The 23,004-nt window shown below is 37.6% G+C and overlaps 1 protein-coding gene across 1 annotated transcript; it reads right to left on the bottom strand.

Annotated features, from left to right (window-relative positions):
- Positions 1-28: 28 nt before the first annotated feature.
- On the bottom strand, positions 29-23,004 carry LOC133635449 (retinol dehydrogenase 8-like). The gene is made up of 3 exons (XM_062028666.1): positions 22,663-23,004; positions 2,373-2,534; positions 29-276 (listed from the first exon to the last, which is right to left on the bottom strand). Exons 1-3 carry the CDS (start codon positions 22,766-22,768, stop codon positions 29-31), a joined length of 516 nt encoding a protein of 171 aa, XP_061884650.1. The 5' UTR covers positions 22,769-23,004.

The raw sequence follows: 23,004 nt of genomic DNA, 5'->3' as shown, positions 1-23,004 counted from the left end.
CATTAAGATTATGAAGCTCATTAATGCGTCACAACATATCAAAGCCGTTCCCAGACAGCATGCAAGAAGGAAGTTTCCGGCGACGTCGTCGTCTTACCCTGAAGACCATGACGCTGCTCATGACCACGATGTGTCCCGAGCGCCTCTTCTTCATGTCGGGCATCACCTCCTTGATCATGCGCACCACGCCGAAGAAGTTGGTCTCGAACACCCGCTTCATCTCGTCGATGCTGATGCTCTCCACGGGGCCCAGCAGGCCCACGCCGGCGTTGTTGACTGCGAGGGTGACATGCGTCGCTTTTACCACCAGAGGTCAGTGTGCGGCAACAACAACAACAACAGGAGAGAAGTGTGACACAACAGCAGGCTTTGGCAAATAGGCCTTGTGGAGTAATTAGGTGAAAGTGGACTTTGATCGAGATGCAAGCAGGTTTTTTTTTCAAAGTCTCAGCACATGACCTCAAATAATGACGTGTTGTTTAGTGTGTCACAAGCACTAATGCTTACTGTGGGGGTTTAGTTACTCAACATATTTACCATGGTGTACAGTCATCGCTTGTTTATCGCTTTTAATTGCTAACCCAATTTCCGCCAAATCAAATATTTCAATAAAAATACTTGCCTATGGCCTTCTAAATACGGGTTTTAACATGCTGAGAGCCCTCTGGAGCCGTGTCTTTCAACCACTGTGTGAGATACAGTCTGGTGTGCCGTGGGAGATTACCTAATTTCACCCATTTGGGTTAAAAATTATTTTTTGCAAACCAGTAATTATAGTCTGCAAATGATGTGTTGTTGTTGAGTGCAGAGCTAGGCAGAGTAACCGTGTAATACTCTTCCATATCAGTAGGTGGCAGCCGGTAGCTAATTGCTTTGTAGATGTGGGAAACAGCGGGAGGCAGGGTACAGGTAAAAAGGTGTCTAATGCTTAAACCAAAAATAAACAAAAGGTGAGTGCCCTTAAGAAAAGGCATTGGAGCTTAGGAAGGCTATGCAGAACCAAACTAAAACTGAACTGGCTACCAAGTAAACAAAAACAGAATGCTGGACGACAGCAAAGACTTACTGTGGAGCAAAGACGGCGTCCACAATGTACGACCGAACATGACATGACAATCCGTGTAATACTCTTCCATATCAGTAGGTGGCAGCCGGTAGCTAATTGCTTTGTAGATGTCGGGAACAGCGGGAGGCAGGGTGCAGGTAAAAAGGTGTCTAATGTTTTAACCAAACATAAACAAAAAGGTGAGTGCCCCTAAGAAAAGCCATTGGAGCTTAGGGAAGGCTATGCAGAACCAAACTAAAACTGAACTGGCTACCAAGTAAACAAAAACAGAATGCTGGACGACAGCAAAGACTTACTGTGGAGCAAAGACAATGTACATCCAAACATGACATGACAATCCCTGTAACACTCTTCCATATCAGTAGGTGGCAGCCGGTAGCTAATTGCTTTGTAGATGTGGGAAACAGCGGGAGGCAGAGTGCAGGTAAAAAGGTGACTAATGCTTAAACCAAAAATAAACAAAAGGTGAGTGCCCTTAAGAAAAGGCATTAAAGCTTAGGGAAGGCTATGCAGAATGAAACTAAAACTGAACTGGCTACAAATTAAACAACAACAGAATGCTGGACGACAGCAAAGACTTACTGTGGAGCAAAGACGGCGTCCACAATGTACATCCGAACATGACATGACAATCCGTGTAATACTCTTCCATATCAGTAGGCGGCAGCCGGTAGCTAATGACTTTGTAGATGTGGGAAACAGCAAGCCTCCGAATTTGGGAGATGATGGGGCGAGGGGGGTTTGGTGGTAGCGGCGGTAAATAGTAATCTAACGCGTAATTTTTTATATTCAGTAACTCAGTTACTGTTACTACATGATGCGTTACTGCGTAATTTTACCTTATTTTTTATGTAGTATCGGCTATAAACCGAGAAGATCTGAGTGTGTTTTATTGGAGCGCTGTGGAAGAGGCGCGCCGCGCGCTGTCTTTGTGTATGTGTGTGTGTGTGGGAGGGGGCGTGTCTGTCTTTGTGTATGTGTGTGTGTGTGGGAGGGGGCGTGTCTGTGTTTACCAGCAAGACATGGCGAAGCCGAGTTTCTTAACATGGAGATATTCTCACTACTTTTCTTTTGTCGACCACAAAGAAAAGAACATTTTAGTTAAATGTAAGTTGTGTCGTGGATCAAAGATCCTATCCTAGCAATTCAAATCGGCTGAAACAGCTACAAAAGCTACTTTATTGATTCCTTTTGCGCCTAAACATACAATATTTCACTAATAAGGCAAAAGAATGGATTGTATGTACCTTCTCTGGGGCCAAAAAAAGGAATGTTAATATGCTATAAAAAGTCCTACTTCACTCACTTAAGATATCAATATGGCGGTCCTTGATGTTGTCCACGCACTGCTTGACCGATTCGTTGCTGCACACGTCGAGCGGGAGCAACACCAGGTTCTTCCCGTAGGCGTCGCCCGCCGCCTCCACCAGCTTGCTCTTCTTCTTCAGGTCCCGCATGGTGGCGACGACTGCAAGGAGAGAACACACGGGTCATATTGTCAGATCCTCCTCACGAGGACAGTCGCAGGTCCCATTAGATCTCGTTAGCTGGTGTAGAAAGGAGATAAGACCCCAGAGACCCCAGAGACCATTGACATGTGACTTCCTCAACACACACAAACAGTCTCAAAGTCAGCCGGGCGGGTCAAAGGTCCTGCGCCGGCGACGCCTCGCGGGACACAGAGCTGATTCCCTTTGAACTTAACACGCCGTGAGCTGACACAATGATTAGTGACGGTGTGGGTCAGCCCAGGTAAACATGTCATGTTGACATTGGAGTGCTGATACTTGCTGGACTTTAGTACCGCACATGGAACATCTCCCTTCAAGCCCCCCGGACTTAAAGATCTCAGGACATACTTAGGAAATCAACACATTTGAAAAGAAGGACCAAAAATGTTGTTATCATACACTGTTTATTTACCTTATCAGCTGCGTATCAGGCATATTTGGTAACTACATGACTGCAAGCTGATCAATCACTCAATCAATGTTTACTTACCGTATTTTTCGGACTATAAGTCGCAGTTTTTTTCATAGTTTGCGACTTATACTCAGGAGCGACTTATGTGTGAAATGATTGACACATTAGCGTAAAATATCAAATAATATTATTTATCTCATTCACGTAAGAGACTAGACGTATAAGATTTCATGGGATTTAGCGATTAGGAGTGACAGATTGTTTGGTTAACGTATACCAGGGGTCACCAACCTTTTTGAAAGCAAGAGCTACTTCTTGGGTAGTGATTAATGCGAAGGGCTACCAGTTTGATACGCACTTAAATAAATTGCCAGAAATAGCCAATTTGCTCAATTTACCTTTTAACTCTATGTTATTATTAATAATTAATGATATTTACTCTTAATTGAACGGTTTAAAAGAGGAGAAAACACGAAAAAAAATGACAATTACATTTTGAAACATAGTTTATCTTCAATTTCGACTCTTTAAAAATTCAAAATTCAACCGAAAAAAAGAGGAGAAAAACTAGCTAATTCGAATCTTTTTGAAAAAATTACAAAAATAATTTATGGAACATCATTAGTCATTTTTCCTGATTAAGATTAATTTTAGAATGTTGATGACATGTTTTAAATAGGTTAAAATCCAATCTGCACTTTGTTAGAATATATAACAAATTGGACCAAGCTATATTTCTAACAAAGACAAATCGTAATTTTTTTCTAGATTTTCCAGAACAAAAATTTTAAAAGAAATTAAAAAGACTTTGAAATAAGATTTAAATTTGATTCTACAGATTTTCTAGCTTTGCCAGAATATTTTTTTTTAAATTTTAATCATAATAAGTTTGAAGAAATATTTCACATATATTCTTTGTCGAAAAAACAGAAGCTAAAATGAAAAATTAAATTAAAATGTATTTATTATTCTTTACAATAAAAAAGATACATTTACTTGAACATTGATTTAAATTGTCAGGAAAGAAGAGGAAGGAATTTAAAAGGTAAAAAGGTATATGTGTTTAAAAATCCTAAAATCATTTTTAAGGTTGTATTTTTTCTCTAAAATTGTCTTTCTGAAAGTTATAAGAAGCAAAGTAAAAAAATTAATGAATTTATTTAAACAAGTGAAGACCAAGTCTTTAAAATATTTTCTTGGATTTTCAAATTCTATTTGAGTTTTGTCTCTCTTAGAATTAAAAATGTCGGGCAAAGCGAGACCAGCTTGCTAGTAAATAAATACAATTAAAAAAATAGAGGCAGCTCACTGGTAAGTGCTGCTATTTGAGCTATTTTTAGAACAGGCCAGCGGGCTACTCATCTGGTCCTTACGGGCTACCTGTTGGTGACCCCTGGTCCAGTCCATAGTGGATCTAACATAGTCGATGTTAACATGCTATTTAGACTAGCTGTAAGTACATATTGCATCATTATGCCTCGTTTGTAGGTATATTTGAGCTCATTTAATATCCTTTACTTATGTCCTCTGTGTATTTAATTTATATGTGCATGTCTCACAACACATTATCTGTAATGTAATATTGGCAGCATTTCTGATTGTGTGCCATGTTGTTCCAGACCACAGCAAACATTACCTAGCTTGCCAAAAATTTTAATAAATCTATTAAAAGCCAGTAATTTCCAGGAGTTATCTCACCCTCTGAGAAGCCTCCATTTTACTAATGTTTTCCAATGTTGTAAAAATGTGCACTACAAATATTACATTTCAACATTTCTGTCAACGAAGATTTGCGTTAACCTGCGACACATAGTCATTTTGATAGTAGGCTAAAATAGACACTTACATCATGTGTTGACTTCATTATAACACTTATGTTATAACACTTTGCGGCTCCAGCCAGGTTATTTTCTTGTATTTTTGGTCCAATATGGCTCTTTCAACATTTTGTGTTGCCGACACCTGGTCGAGGTGGTTGTTTAGGGCCACAACCACTTGGGGGGCCACATGATTATGGCGACCAACCACTTCAAGTAGCTGTTTATCCAAGTCAAAAAACATTTTGACAGATTTTTGAGCGCCGTGTGTAATGTTCTATATTCTCTCTTTTGGTGTTGTTTACTGGCGTCATATTGCAGTCTACACGTATCTCTTATGTGTGACTGCCATCTACTGTTTTTGTTTTTTTTGTTTTTTGTTTTTTGATTGATTGAAACTTTTATTAGTAGATTGCACAGTACAGTACATATTCCGTACAATTGACCACTAAATGGTAACACCCCAATACGTTTTTCAACTTGTTTAAGTCGGGGTCCACGTTAATCAATTCATGGTCACACTTATCATTGCACCATGTACCAAATCAAATTGCTTTGAGGTCGATAAGCACAACCAGAATTATTCCGTACATTAGGCGCACTGTCGAGTTTTGAGAAAATAAAAGGATTTTAAGTGCACCTTATAGTCCGAAAAATACGGTAATTATTTATAGTGCAAGGAACCCTACTGCATTTGACGACCCTACAAAAAACTAATACAATAAAACCATGTGATTTATTCTGGCCAATCAACAAAGACTGGTTACGATAACAACAAAGACATATTTGATCATTTAAAACAGTATTTTGTGTCGTTTTTTTTGAGAAAATGAAAGGATTTGAAGTGCGCCTTATAGTCCGAAAAATATGGTCTTGTTGTTTATTGTTCATTTATCATTATTTATAGTCAATACACATCTTTGTACACCTTGTAAAAATAATAATAATACAATATTCCGTTGTATCCAATTACTGTATGAACGTACTTCAACTGCATTGTGTCAGTTGTGTCTTTTATGCACACACTCAGGCTCCAATAACCAAATCTTCTTGGGGTGGCCAAGAGTAAAACAGTAAACCCTTGTTTATCACAAACAAACTGTGGAAGGACCAATTGGTTCCGGGCCTGGCAGCGCAAAAGGAATTTCCGTCAAGTAGGGATTATAAATGGAGTATTTTAATAGTTAAAGCGTAAAAAAAACAGTTTTTTTTTTAACACAACTTTAACTTATCACCTTTAGAGGCCTGCAAACATTGAAGTACAATGACGACTGTATCACAATACTCAGGCCTAGTGTGTTGCACCAGTAATAATCAGTACACAAAAAGCCTGTAAACAACTGTACAAGTGGCAGGTGTTACACTACAGGAAGTATCACAACATTTCAAAGCACATGCCGAGGTACAGTAGATACTGTACATCTGCTGGATGATGACCACTTCAAATTCATCAAATGCAGCTACTGCCACATTGGGGAATTACATCAGGGGGTCGCCTACAGCCACAGTTGCTAAAGCTAATGTTTTTTTGGTTCGTTTTTTTTATTAAAGTTGCTATATGGGGAACTTGGTTGATGTCGTGTCACAGTACTCTAAGAGGGGCCCGAAGCAGCATTGTATTTGGGCCCCCTCTTCCCCTCTGCCCATTATAACAATATTTGGCACTTTTTTTATTTATGTGAAACCATTTTTTCCAGCACTTTTTGCCCTTTTTTTTTTTGACATTTCAGTGTTTCCCATAAACTGCCAAGATACCTGTGGCGGTGGGGGCGTGGTCACCATGACATCATCGAGTAATTTGCATAATTTACTACAATGATATGATTTTCTCTAAAAAGGCTCAAAAAATGTATACTTACTCATTAATAATAACAGTTTTGTTTTAAACGTCCATCCATCCATTTTACAATATAATTACAACACTTTATGTACATATTTATATACAGATTTTAACAATAAGTTATTCACTGAAATATATTTATTAATTGTGGTTCTTACAAAAAATATATCTTATAAAAATATGAAAGCTAAAATGTCTCTTAAACATCTGCCCCTTTAATTAGTGCATACTAAATAATTTAACTTTAGCCTACTACTACAACCATATTATTTACCTTTTTATAAATAGTTGATTTATATAGGCTAGTAAGGTTACTAGCCTATATAAATCAACTATTTATAAATACACATTAGTAGGCTAAATGAACCTCTTTAACATATTATTTACCAGCAACATAAAGTGAAACAGAGGCAGAGGTGTCCTGCCACAGTCAGTAACAAATAAACAGAAAACAGTAGTGGTCAAATACAAATAAGGCAACATGAGAAGTATCCTACACTTCTCTTTTGTAAAGTAAATCTGAACAGCCTATATGGGCATCTACATCAACTATATGATTTGCCTGAGAAGCTGGACAGGACACACACAAAAAAAAAAAAAAAAAAAAATATATATATATTTTTTTAAAAATTATTTCGTGGCGGGCCGCCACAAATAAATGAATGTGTGGGAAACACTGCATTTACAGTAATGCACTGTAAAAAAAAAAAAAAAAAAAAAAAAGACCGTAGATTTTATGGTCAAATCCTGCAGATCAGTTGGCAGAAAAAAACAACAACAAACATAAATTTTACAGTAAAATTCTGACGACTGAGCTGCCGGGTTTTGTTTTACCGTAAAATGTACAGTGTGTAAGAACTATTTAATGGGAAATAAATTGTTCAGTCATGTATGTCCAGAGTCGGGACCCGGGGTGGACCGCTCGCCTGTGCATCGGTTGGGGACATCTCTGCGCTGCTGACCCGTCTCCGCTCGAGATGGTCTCCTGCTGGCCCCACTATGGACTGGACTCTCACTATTATGTTAGATCCACTATGGACTGGACTCTCACACTATTATGTTAGTTTCACTATGGACTGGACTCTCACTATTATGTTAGATCCACTATGGACTGGACTCTCACACTATTATGTTAGATCCACTATGGACTGGACTCTCACTATTATGTTAGATCCACTATGGACTGGACTCTCACACTATTATGTTAGATCCACTATGGACTGTACTCTCACTATTATGTTAGATCCACTATGGACTGGACTCTCACACTATTATGTTAGATCCACTATGGACTGGACTCTCACACTATTATGTTAGATCCACTATGGACTGGACTCTCACTATTATGCTGATCCACTATGGACTGGACTCTCACACTATTATGTTAGATCCACTATGGACTGGACTCTCACACTATTATGTTAGATCCACTATGGACTGGACTCACACTATTATGTTAGATCCACTATGGACTGGACTCTCACTATTATGTTAGATCCACTATGGACTGGACTCTCACTATTATGTTAGATCCACTATGGACTGGACTCACACTATTATGTTAGATCCACTATGGACTGGACTCTCACACTATTATGTCAGATCCACTATGGACTGGACTCTCAATATTATGTTAGATCCACTATGGACTGGACTCTCTCACTATTATGTTAGATCCACTATGGACTGGACTCACACTATTATGTTAGATTCACTATGGACTGGACTCTCTCACTATTATGTTAGATCCACTATGGACTGGACTCTTGCTATTATGTTAGATCCACTATGGACTGGACTCTCACACTAATATGTTAGATCCACTATGGACTGGACTGGGGGGGGGGGGGGGGTCACTCACATCTGCAGTCCTCTCCAAGGTTTCTCATAGTCATTCACATTGACATACCACAGGGTTGTGAGTTTTTCCTTGCCCTTATGCGGGATCTGAACCGAGGATGCTTCTTTCCGTCCTTAATTCATGAATTGGCATTTGACATTCACCCCCCCACACAGACCGTGGGTCCTATATTTGGGCGTACAGGGAGAGTGGCGTGCTATGTGTGTTATACGATAGCGAGGTGCACACCCTGCAAGTCCTCCAATGTGTTCGCCGCTACAGATGACACACAAAGCGCCAACCATTTGCAAGTCTGCGGAGCAGCAGAAAGAAACGCATGTTTGGGCTAAGGAGCGAACAAGAGAGCCATTGTTCTCCCGAGTTGCGCCAGCAGGAATTACTGTTGGGTCGCTTGAACATTCTTGAAGGAACCACAGAGCGTTCCATACACAACACTTAATGCTTCTTCGTGCTTGGCGACTAATGCAATATTTAATCTGCTTCTCCTAAAGGTTCTTAAGAAAAGATTGGGTCACCTTCACTGATCATAGGTTTAAAAAACGGCACCTAAGGGAACCGTGGCTTCTGTGGTACTCCGAAAATACAATTAATGATAATCTTACTTTCGCAGCATTTGTGGTTGAATGTAATTATATACAGTATTATCCACGACCTCGCTGACTGTACATGTAAGTAGTGTAGTGGATTGTCCGAAGCTTAAAGGCCTACTGAAAGCCACTACTAGCGACCACGCAGTCTGATAGTTTATATATCAATGATGAAATCTTAACATTGCAACACATGCCAATACGGCCGGGTTAACTTATAAAGTGACATTTTAAATTTGCCGCTAAACTTCCGGTTCGAAACGCCTCTGAGGATGACGTATGCGCGTGACGTAGACCGGCGAACACGGGTATGCCTTCCACATTGAAGCCAATACGAAAAAGCTCTGTTTTCATTTCATAATTCCACAGTATTCTGGACATCTGTGTTCGTGAATCTGTTGCAATCATGTTCATTGCATTATGGAGAAGGAAGCTGAGCAAGCAAAGAAGAAAGTTGTCAGTGCGAAATGGGCGTATTTTTCGAACGTAGTCAGCAACAACAGTACACAGCCGGCGCTTCTTTGTTTACATTCCCGAAAGATGCAGTCAAGATGGAAGAACTCGGATAACAGAGACTCTAACCAGGAGGACTTTTGACTTTGATACACAGACGCCTGTAGAGAACTGGGACAAGACAGACTCTTACCAGGATTACTTTGATTTGGATGACAAAGACGCAGACGTGCTACTGTGAGTATGCAGCTTTGGCTTCTAAACATTTGATCGCTTGACCGTATGTGCGCAACTTTTTTTTGCGTATGTACGTAACTTTTTTAAAATATATAAGCTTTATGAACCTTGGGTTAGGTGAACGGTCTTTTGGGCTGAGTGATTGTGTGTGTTGATCAGGTGTTTGAATTGTATTGGCGTGTTCTATGGAGCTAGGAGCTAGCATAGGAGCTAGGAGCTAGCATAACACGTACCGTACCGTACGTGCGCGTCACGTACGTAACTTTTTAAAAATATATAAGCTTTATGAACCTTGGGTTAGGTGAACGGTCTTTTGGGCTGAGTGATTGTGTGTGTTGATCAGGTGTTTGAATTGTATTGGTGTGTTCTATGGAGCTAGGAGCTAGCAGAGGAGCTAGGAGCTAGCATAACAAACACGCAGGTGTTTTTATGCAGGATTAATTTGTGGCATGTTAAATATAAGCCTGGTTGTGTTGTGGCTAATAGAGTATATATATGTCTTGTGTTTATTTACTGTTGTAGTCATTCCCAGCTGAATATCAGGTCACCCCCGGCTCTCACAGCATCTTCCCTATCTGAATAGCTTCAACTCCCCACTAGTCCTTTACTTGCACTTTCCTCATCCACAAATCTTTCATCCTCGCTCAAATTAATGGGGAAATTGTCGCTTTCTCGGTCCGAATCTCTCTCACTTCATGCGGCCATCATTGTAAACAATAGGGAACTTTGCGTATATGTTCAACTGACTACGTCACGCTACTTCCGGTAGGGGTAAGCCTTTTTTTATCAGATACCAAAAGTTGCAATCTTTATCGTCGTTGTTCTATACTAAATCCTTTCAGCAAAAATCTGGCAATATCGCGAAATGATCAAGTATGACACATAGAATAGATCTGCTATCCCCGTTTAAATTTAAAAAATTCATTTCAGTAGGCCTTTAAACAGGCAACAAAAGTAGTTTAGTACAACAAATGTATTTACCCATTATCAGAAGTGCAGGTTGAATTGAGTTGGCCGTGCAGACAGACCACATGTCACTCCGGAGCAAACAAGACACACACAAGCCAAAATCACTGTCGAGTTCCGGTCCTCTGCCATTTTTTATATGTCTTTTGTGCGTCATTGTTTGTTATCTAAATGCGTCAATGTCTTGTTGTTTTTCCTATCTGTTCCATAACAACTCGAATCCCTTAGACCAGGGGTGTCAAACTCATTTTAGATCGGGGGCCACATGGAGAAAAATCTACTCCCAAGTGGGCCGGACAGGTAAAATCACGGCACGATAACTTAAAAAAATAAATAAAGACAACTTCAGATTGTTTTCTTTGTCTAAAAATAGAACAAGCACATTCTGAAATTGTACAAATAATATTTATGTTGGATTTTTTTTTTTTTACAATTACCTGTTGCGGTTAATAGTATATATACTTTATTTGTCGTTATTTATATTTTCTGAATAAATTATGTGATAATGTTCATCAGTTGGTGTTAATTTTCAATCTATCAAGATAAACATTTTATCAAAATCAAATTAAAGTATGTTATTTATGTAGTTTGATCATTTTCCTCCACTGATGTACTAACATTATTTGGTTTATTTTGTACATATGTAGCATCATCTATAAAGATACAAATAATTGCTATTGCGACATCCAGTGGACACATTTAGAACAGCAGTTTCTTTCATTCAAAAATTTCAGGTTAATTTTTATACTTAGCAAACTCATCCCGCGGGCCGGATAAAACCTGTTCGCGGGCCTGATCCGGCCCTCGGGCCGTACGTCTGACACCCCTGCTTTAGACAGTCAACACATTCTGTAGACAGGTTGGCACGACTTAATATTCACTTTTGTCCCACCACTGGTCCATTCGATGGCACAAAATACAAGAGAATTGAAAATGAGCGAACATTCTTAAAAGACAAGAAATATAGGTCAAAAGGTCAGAAATTCTACGACAGTAGCAATTATAATTCCTTTAGAAAAGGTTGCTCAACCAAAATACGCCGGTCAAAGATCCTCTATAAGCACAGAAGTGCTTTGCTGTTTTTAAGAAATCCACCTTAGCTAGTAAAAGATATTAGGTACAAGAAGTGCTCTGTTATGGAATGTTCTTTTTTTAAAGGCCTACTGAAAGCCACTACTAGCGACCACGCAGTCTGATAGACTTAGACTTAGACAAACTTAGACTTAGACAAACTTTAATGATCCACAAGGGAAATTGTTCAACACAGTAGCTCAGTTACAATGATAGTTTATATATCAATGATGAAATCTTAACATTGCAACACATGCCAATACGGCCGGGTTAACTTATAAAGTGACATTTTAAATTTCCCGCCACACTTCCGGTTCAAAACGCATTTGGAGGATGACGTATGCGCGTGACGTAGCCAGTTTAACAGAGGTATGGCTCCCCCATTGAAGCCAATACGAAATAGCTCTGTTTTCATCTCATCATTCCACAGTATTGTGGACATCTGTGTTGGCAAATCTGTTGCAATTAGTTCATTGCATTATGGAGAAAGAAGCTGAGCAAGCAAAGAAGAAAGTCGGTGCGAAGCGGAGTATTTTTGCGAGGGAAGTCAGCAACACAACACGGTCGGTGTTTCATTGTTTACATTCCCGAAAGATGCGGTCGAGATCGAAGAACTCGGACAACAGAGACTCTTACCGGGAGGACTTTGACTTCGTTAACAGACGCAGACGCGATACCGTGAGTACGCTTCCAAACATTTGATCGCTTGCTATAACTAGCTCGAGCTAGTAGCTAGGAGCTAGCATAACAAACACCTAGGTGTTTGTTTTGCGGGATTAATTTGTGGCATATTAAATATAAGCCTGGTTGTGTTGTGGCTAATAGAGTATACCGTAATTTCCGGACTATAAGGCGCTACTTTTTCCCCTCGTTCTGGTCCCTGCGGCTTATACAAGGGTGCGGCTTATTTACGGCCTGTTCTTCTCCGACACCGACGAAGAGGATTTCGGTGGTTTTAGTACGCAGGAGGAAGACGATGACACAATGATTAAAGACTGACTTTTCATATACCGGTAGGCTGGTTATTTTGATAACGTACAGGCGAGCACTTTGTATTACTTTGCACCGTTGTATTATTTGTACTCTGCACGAATGCTGTTCGCCATGTCAAAGATGTGAAAGTTTGATTGAATGATTGAAAGATTTATTGTTAATAAATGGGACGCTTTGCGCTCCCAAACAGTCATCTCTGTCCCGACAATCCCCTCCGTGGTAGCAGGAACCCCTATATACTACGCTAATTACACATCAAAACCCTGCGGCTTATAGTCGGGTGCGGATTATATATGGAGCAATCTGTATTTTCCCCTAAATTTAGCTGGTGCAGCTTATAGTCAGGTGCGGCTTATAGTCCGGAAATGACGGTATATAAGTCTTGTGTTTATTTACTGTTGTAGTCATTCCCAGCTGAATATCAGGTCCCACCCGCGCGCTTCCAAACATTTGATCGCTTGCCCGTACGTGCGTGTCACGTACGTAACTTTGGTTAAATATATAAGCTTTATGAACCTTGGGTTAGGTGAACGGTTCTTTGGGCTGAGTGATTGTGTGTGTTGTGCAGGTGTTTGAATTGTATTGGCGGGTTATATATACGGGATCCCGTCCATATACCGCTCGAGCTATAACTAGCTCGAGCTAGTAGCTAGGAGCTAGCATAACAAACACCTAGGTGTTTTTATGCGGGATTAATTTGTGGCATATTAAATATAAGCCTGGTTGTGTTGTGGCTAATAGAGTATATATATGTCTTGTGTTTATTTACTGTTGTAGTCATTCCCAGCTGAATATCAGGTCCCACCCGCCTCTCACAGCATCTTCCCTATCTGAATAGCTTCAACTCCCCACTAGTCCTTCACTTGCACTTTACTCATCCACAAATCTTTCATCCTCGCTCAAATTAATGGGGAAATTGTCGCTTTCTCGGTCCGAATCTCTCTCGCTTCATGCGGCCATCATTGTAAACAATAGGGAACTTTGCGTATATGTTCAACTGACTACGTCACGCTACTTCCGGTAGGGGCAAGCCTTTTTTTTTATCAGATACCAAAAGTTGCGATCTTTATCGTCGTTGTTCTATACTAAATCCTTTCAGCAAAAATATGGCAATATCGCGAAATGATCAAGTATGACACATAGAATAGATCTGCTATCCCCGTTTAAATAAAAAAAATTCATTTCAGTAGGCCTTTAAGTTACCTAAAGAAATAGATGTGCTGTAGAATCAGTATCGATTTTATGATTACTGTTCAAAACTTCTTTAAAATGCAGTCCAGGCCAAAAGTTTGGACACACCTTCTCCTCATTCAATCTTTATTTCCATGACGATTTACATTGTAGATTGTCACATCAAAACTATGAATGAACACATGTGGAGTTATGTACTTAAACAAAAAAAAAGGTGTGAAATAACTGAAAACATGTTTTATATTCTGGTTTCTTCAAAATAGCCACCCTTTGCTCCGATTACTGCTTTGCACACTCTTGGCATTCTCTCCATGGGCTTCAAGGGGTGGTCACCCCCTTCACAGGTGAGCTTCAAGTGCAAAGGAGTAATCAGAGCAAAGGGTGGCTATTTTGAAGAAACTAGAATTTAAAACATGTTTTCAGTTATTTCACCTTTTTGTGTGAAGTACATAACTCCACATGTGTTCATTCATAGTTTTGATGCCTTCAGTGACAATCTAAAATGTTATTTACGTTTATAAAATGATGTAGAACGTCTTAATGTTTTGCCCTATTTTGCCCAGGTCTGTCTTAAAGTAAAAAAAAGTTAAAGTACCAATGATTGTCACACACACACACACTAGGTGTGGTGAAATTACCCTCTGTGTTTGACCCATCCCCTTGTTCCACCCCCCCTGGGAGGTGAGGGGAGCAGTGAGCAGCAGTGCCCGGGAATCATTTTTTGGTGATTTAACCCCCAATTCCAACCCTTGATGCTGAGTGCCAAGCAGGGAGGTAACGGCTCCCATTTTTTATAGATTTGGTATGACTCGGCCGGGGTTTGAACTCATGACCTACCGATCTCAGGGCGGACACAATGTCCGGTAGAGTTCAAAAAAAGTTATGACAGACCACCTTGAAAAAACGGAATTGAATTTTACAGTTTTTTTTTTACTGAATGGGACACCCAAAATGTACATGAAAATAAAGAAATTGGGATTTACAATATTAACTATGAACAATAAAACACTGAATATTAACAACATATGAACATCGCTCCTCTTTTACGTGGGATTTACAATATTAACTATGAACAATAAAACACTGAATATTAACAACATATGAACATCGCCCCTCTTTTACGTGGGATTTACAATATTAACTATGAACAATAAAACACTGAATATCAACAACATATGAACATCGCTCCTCTTTTACGTACGATTTACAACATTAACTATGAACAATAAAACACTGAATATTAACAACATATGAACATCGCTCCTCTTTTACGTGGGATTTACAATATTAACTATGAACAATAAAACACTGAATATAAGTTAAAGTTAAGTTAAAGTACCAATGATTGTCACACACATTAACATATGAACATCGCCCCTCTTTTACGTGGTATTTACAATATTAACTATGAACACAAAAACACTGAATATTAACAACATATGAACATCGCTCCTCTTTTACGTGAGATTTACAATATTAATTATGAACGATAAAACACTGAATATCAACAACATATGAACATCGCTCCTCTTTTATGTGGGATTTACAATATTAACTATGAACAATAAAACACTGAATATTAACAACATATGAACATCGCTCCTCTTTTACGTGGGATTTACAATATTAGCTATGAACAATAAAACACTGAATATTAACAATATATGAACATCGCTCCTCTTTTACGTGGGATTTACAATATTAACTATGAACAATAAAACACTGAATATCAACAACATATGAACATCGCTCCTCTTTTATGTGGGATTTAAAATATTAACTATGAACAATAAAACACTGAATATTAACAACATATGAACATCACCCCTCTTTTACGTGGGATTTACAATATTAGCTATGAACAATAAAACACTGAATATTAACAATATATGAACATCGCTCCTCTTTTACGTGGGATTTACAATATTAACTATGAACAATAAAACACTGAATATCAACAATATATGAACGTCGCTCCTCTTTTACGTGGGATTTACAATATTAACTATGAACAATAAAACACTGAATATAAACAACGTATGTACATCGCCCCTCTTTTACGTACGATTTACAACATTAACTGAACAATAAAACACTGAATATTAACAACATATGAACATCGCCCCTCTTTTATGTGGGATTTACAATATTAACTATGAACAATAAAACACTGAATATTAACAATATATGAACATCGCTCCTCTTTTACGTGGGATTTACAATATTAACTATGAACAATAAAACACTGAATATTAACAACATATGACATCGCCCCTCTTTTACGTGAGATTTACAATATTAATTATTAACAATAAAACACTGAATATCAACAACATATGAACATCGCTCCTCTTTTACGTGGTATTTACAATATTAACTATGAACACAAAAACACTGAATATTAACAACATATGAACATCGCCCCTCTTTTACGTGAGATTTACAATATTAATTATGAACAATAAAACACTGAATATTAACAACATATGAACATTGCTCCTCTTTTACTTCTCAGACCAGCTCTTTGATAGTTGTGTATATTTTACAATCAAGCAAAACACAACAAAAATGTAACAAAGTGATATATTATCACTTTATGCAGAAATTTGTCTGAAAACAAACCCCGCCCACTCTGCTTTGTTCCTGGTCAATTACCGTAATAACTCCTATAACACCCGAAAGCGCAGATTCCGACCATTAAAATACTTTCTATAGTTCAAGACATACGGCCATTTAAAAACAGCACTGCACATCATAATGGCGGCTACAGTTTTGAGGTTAAAGATGTAAAAAAAATTATATAGAACGTCCGGCGGGCCGGATTGAAAATCTTAACGGGCCGTGTTTTGCCCAGGTCTGTCTTAGTGCAGATGCCCGTAGTCTCCACTTTAATGAAGAGATGTCAAGTTTGAATGCTTGACACCTCACCTCCAAAGTCAACAGGGATGAGCCCGCCGCCGCCTCCCCTCAAGTCTCCCAAAGGAGAGGAGGGTGTCCCTGAACCTCCAGCTTGTACATGTCCCCAACTTTGTCCCCCTCCCTCTTTTCAGCAGCGGCTCAAGGGCCCGGCCACCGCGGGTCCATTAGACACGCCACTAAACCGGAGCGGGCGGTCCGCACACAATGGGGCCGCGATAAAAGGGGGTCTTTGTGCGTGGAGAAGTCACTTGAAAGAGAAGTGACAAGGCTCCTTTTATCACGTAAAAGTGGCCTTTCTCATGATAATCCAACCAGGAGACGGGGGCCTGATCCCCGACCCAGGAAAGGGACGTCAGTACAGTGAGCTTCTGCGGTTAAAGCGGGACCCCCAAAAAAGTCAACACGGACCGTCAACACACCGACTGCTCAGTGGCTTAGTGGTTAGAGCAGGGGTGTCCAAACTTTTTCCACTGAGGGCCGCACGCTAAAAAATCAAAGCACGCGGGGGCCATTTTGATATTTTTTCATTTTAAACCCAACACAATATACACTTCTTTTTTTTTAACCTTTGGGGCTCCCTCAAGTTAGGTCCGAGGGACCCAGAAGGGTTTCAGTCTTAAAAGGTTAAAAATAAGTCATATTTTTATTTTTTTAATTAAACGCTTGAATCTCTAATTCAACTTCAGGTCTATATATATATATATATATATATATATATATATATATATATATATATATATATATATATATATATATATATATATATATATATATGTATGTATGTATGTATGTATGTATATATATATAATATATAGTATGTATATATATATATACATACTATATATATATATATATATATATATATATATATATATATATATATATATATATATATATATATATATATATATATAAATAAATAAATAAAAAATAAAAAAAATAAAATAAAATAAAAAAATATATATATTTTTTTTTTTGAACAAATAAAATAAAAATAAAAAAAACATATATATATATTTTATTTTATTTTTTATTTTTTTATTTTTTTTATTTTTATTTTTTTATTAATAAAGTAAAATACAAAAAATAAAATTTAAAATAAAATAAAAATAAAATATATATTTATTTTATTTTATTTTTAATTTTTTTTAAATTTATGTTTTTATTTTTATTTTTTATTTTTTTTTTACATTTCATGAGATTTTTGTAAAAACCCTATTTTGGGGGGTAAAAATACAAAATATACAATATTTTTCCCCAAAAAGATTTTCAAAGTGGGATATTTGATGTGAAGTAATTGAATCCCTAAATAGGTCAATAATCCATAGCAAAATTGATTTGAATTTATTATTATTTAAATTTTTTTTTAGCAAAGACAGGTGTTTTTAATTCCACTAAAATTCTTGGGGATCTAAAAGTGCTCCACTCATAAAAAGGTCATGCTTTTTTCTTTTTTTTTTTTACATTCAACACTTAAATGTCTATATCAGCTTCAGATAATCTATAGTGTAATTAGTTTAGTATATTTATAATAACAATCGATATAATAATTAGTATAATTAGCATTACTATATAATTAGTATGTATTTTTTAAAATAATTCATATTTTTCATGTTTTTTTGTTTGTTGTAATTATGTCCTTTTTGTCCTTGAATCAGTCAATAATTCATAGCAACATTGATTTTGATTCATTATTTTTTGAGAAATAATTTTCAAAAATGATGTTATTAGAGTCAACAATGCAACTTTTTCTCGTTGCATTTCACCTATTTGCTCTTTTATTCAACTTTTTAATGTTTTTTTTAACATTTTTTAAATATTTCTAGAATGATGTGCCGCGGGCCGGTAAAACATTAGCTGCGGGCCGGAAATGGCCCCCGAGCCACACTTTGGACACCCCTGGGTTAGAGGGTCCACCCTGAGACCGGTAGGTCGTGAGTTCAAACCCCGGCCGAGTCATACCAAAAACTATAAAAATGGGAGCCATTACCTCCCTGCTTGGCACTCAGCATCAAGGGTTGGAATTGGGGGTTGAATCACCAAAAATGATTCCCGGGCGTGGCCGTGGCTGCTGCTCACTGCTCCCCTCACCTCCCAGGGGGGTGAACAAGGGGATGGGTCAAATACAGATGATAATTTCACCACACCTAGTGTGTGTGTGACAATCATTGGTACTTTAAGTAAAGGGGGCCCACTTCAATATTAACACTGAATTAGTAATCTTACTCTTGATATATTGATATAAGCAGCAACCTGACGGTTCCTGGTTCGATCCCCAGCTTCTACCAACCTCGTCACTGTGTGAATGCTCCAAAGCATTCACACATATGGTTTTCTGCACACAATTTAATCTATTTATTGTGTGAATGCTCCAGAGCATTCACACACATGGTTTTCTACACCAAAATTCATCTATTTATTATTATTGTGTGAATGCTCCAAAGCATTCACACACATGGTTTTCTACACCACTACTTATAATTCTTATTGTGTGAATGCTCCAAAGCATTCAAACATGGTTTTCTACACCAAAATTCATCTATTTATTATTATTGAACTTATTGTGTGAAAGCTCCATAGCATTCACACATATGGTTTTCTACACCAAAATTAATCTATTTATTCTTATTATTGCGTGAATGCTCCAAAGCATTCCCACATATGGTTTTCTACACCAAAATTAATCTATTTATTATTATTCAACTTATTGTGTTAAAGCTCCAAAGCATTCACACATATGGTTTTCTACACCAAAATTAATCTATTTATTGTGTGAATGCTCCAAAGAATTCACACACATTTTATTGTGTGAATGCTCCAAAGCATTCACACATCTGGTTTTCTGCACACAATTTAATCTATTTATTGTGTGAACGCTACAAAGCATTCACACACATGGTTTTCTACACCAAAATGTATCTACTTATAATTCTTATTGTGTGAATGCTCCAAAGCATTCAAGCATGGTTTTCTACACCAACATTAATCTATTTATTATTATTGAACTTATTGTGTGCATGCGCCATAGCATTCACACATATGATTTTCTACACCAAAATTAATCTATTTATTCTTATTATTGTGTGAATGCTCCAAAGCATTCAAACATATGGTTTTCTACACCAAAATTCATGTATTTATTATTATTCAACTTATTGTGTGAATGCTCCAAAGCATTCACACACATGGTTTTCTACACCAAAATTAATCTATTTATTCTTATTATTGCGTGAATGCTCCAAAGCATTCCCACATATGGTTTTCTACACCAAAATTCATCTATTTATTATTATTCAACTTATTGTGTTAAAGCTCCAAAGCATTTACACATATGGTTTTCTACACCAAAATTAATCTGTTTATTGTGTGAATGCTCCAAAGAATTCACACACATTTTATTGTGTGAATGCTCCAAAGCATTCACACATATGGCTTTCTGCACACAATTGAATCTATTTATTGTGTGAATGCTCCATAGCATTCACACATATGGTTTTCTACACCAAAATTAATCTATTTATTCTTATTATTGCGTGAATGCTCCAAAGCATTCCCACATATGGTTTTCTACACCAAAATTAATCCATTTATTGTGTGAATGCTCCAAAGAATTCACACACATTTTATTGTGTGAATGCTCCAAAGCATTCACACATATGGCTTTCTGCACACAATTGAATCTATTTATTGTGTGAATGCTCCATAGCATTCACACATATGGTTTTCTACACCAAAATTAATCTATTTATTCTTATTATTGCGTGAATGCTCCAAAGCATTCCCACATATGGTTTTCTACACCAAAATTCATCTATTATTATTCAACTTATTGTGTTAAAGCTCCAAAGCATTTACACATATGGTTTTCTACACCAAAATTAATCTATTTATTGTGTGAATGCTCCAAAGAATTCACACACATTTTATTGTGTGAATGCTCCAAAGCATTCACACATCTGGTTTTCTGCACACAATTTAATCTATTTATTGTGTGAACGCTACAAAGCATTCACACACATGGTTTTCTACACCAAAATGTATCTACTTATCATTCTTATTGTGTGAATGCTCCAAAGCATTCAAGCATGGTTTTCTACACCAAAATTAATCTATTTATTATTATTGAACTTATTGTGTGAATGCTCCATAGCATTCACACATATGGTTTTCTACACCAAAATTAATCTATTTATTCTTATTATTTCGTGAATGCTCCAAAGCATTCAAACATATGGTTTTCTACACCAAAATGCATGTATTTATTATTGTATGAATGTTCCAAAGCATTCACACATGGTTTTCTACACCAAAATTCATCTATTTATTATTATTGTGTGAATGCTCCAAAGCATTCAAACATATGGTTTTCTACACCAAAATTCATCTATTTATTCTTATTATTGCGTGAATGCTCCAAAGCATTCACACATGGTTTTCTACACCAAAATTAATCTATTTATTGTGTGAATGCTCCAAAGAATTCACACACACATATGGTTTTCTGCACACGATTTAATCTATTTATTGTGTGAATGCTCCAAAGCATTCACACATATGGTTTTCTACACCAAAATTAATCTATTTATTCTTATTATTGTGTGAATGCTCCAAAGCATTCAAACATATGGTTTTCTACACCAAAATTCATCTTTTTATTATTATTCAACTTATTGTGTGAATGCTCCAAAGCATTCACACATATGGTTTTCTACACCAAAATTAATCTATTTATTGTGTGAATGCTCCAAAGAATTCACACACACATATGGTTTTCTGCACACAATTTAATCTATTTATTGTGTGAATGCTCCAAAGCATTCAAACATATGGTTTTCTACACCAAAATTAATCTATTTATTCTTATTATTGCGTGAATGCTCCAAAGCATTCAAACATATGGTTTTCTACACCAAAATTCATGTATTTATTATTATTGAACTTATTGTGTGAATGCTCCAAAGCATTTACACATATGGTTTTCTACACCAAAATTAATCTATTTATTGTGTGAATGCTCCAAAGAATTCCCACACACATATGGTTTTCTGCACACAATTTAATCTATTTATTGTGTGAATGCTCCAAAGCATTCACACACATGGTTTTCTACACCACTACTTATCATTCTTATTGTGTGAATGCTCCATAGCATTCACACATATGGTTTTCTACACCAAAATTAATCTATTCTTATTATTGTGTGAATGCTCCAAAGCATTCAAACATATGGTTTTCTACACCAAAATTCATCTATTTATTATTATTGAACTTATTGTGTGAATGCGCCAAAGCATTTACACATATGGTTTTCTCAGCCAGCGTTTGTGGGTCTGATGGACCCGTTGCATTTTGTGGCTTTTAATGCCTCACAATCAAACACTTTTATGTTAAGATACTGAACAGATGTTTATCGGGATAAGGTAAACATCTGTTCAGTAACAACAATATGAACATCACCCAAGGGTTAAAAATGGGAGCTATTACCTCCCTGCTTGGCACTCAGCATCAAGGGTTGGAATTGGGAGTTAAATCACCAAAAAAGATTCCAGAGCGCGGCCGCCGCTGCTGCCCACTGCTCCCCTCACCTCGCAGGGGGTGAACAAGGGGATGGGTCAAATGCAGAGGGTAATTTCACCACACCTTAGTGTGTGTGTGACAATCATTGGTACTTTAACTTTTTAACTTTAGTGTCCCATGAAGCCCGCTGAGAAAAAGGGGGTAAATATAGAAAAGTTTACCATGGTAACGCTTCTTCTCATCCTTGGCCAGCGTGACGGCGATTCGCAGGCCGATGCCGGAGGAGCAGCCGGTGATCAGCACCACTTTCTGCCCGCCGTCCGCCATGATGAGTGCGGGGTGGGACGCCTCGGCTCCTCCGGACGTCTCCGCTCTCCGCTGCTTCGGCTGCGGGGCTAAAAGCGGATCACCGCGGCGGCCATGTGAGCGTCCTTATGCGGTCACATGCTCCCTCCTGAGCCCCCCCCCCCCTCCTCCCTTTTTACACACTTTTTTTTATTTTTTTTAAATGGAGTTAAGTCCTCCGAGGGGAAAGCAGCGCGTGGCCATTTCCACGCAACGTG

The sequence above is a fragment of the Entelurus aequoreus genome, linkage group LG19 (assembly GCF_033978785.1).
Source record: "Entelurus aequoreus isolate RoL-2023_Sb linkage group LG19, RoL_Eaeq_v1.1, whole genome shotgun sequence".
Lineage (NCBI taxonomy): Eukaryota > Metazoa > Chordata > Actinopteri > Syngnathiformes > Syngnathidae > Entelurus > Entelurus aequoreus.
Note: the sequence above shows the minus strand (reverse complement) of the source record. Positions and strands in the feature narration are given on the sequence as shown.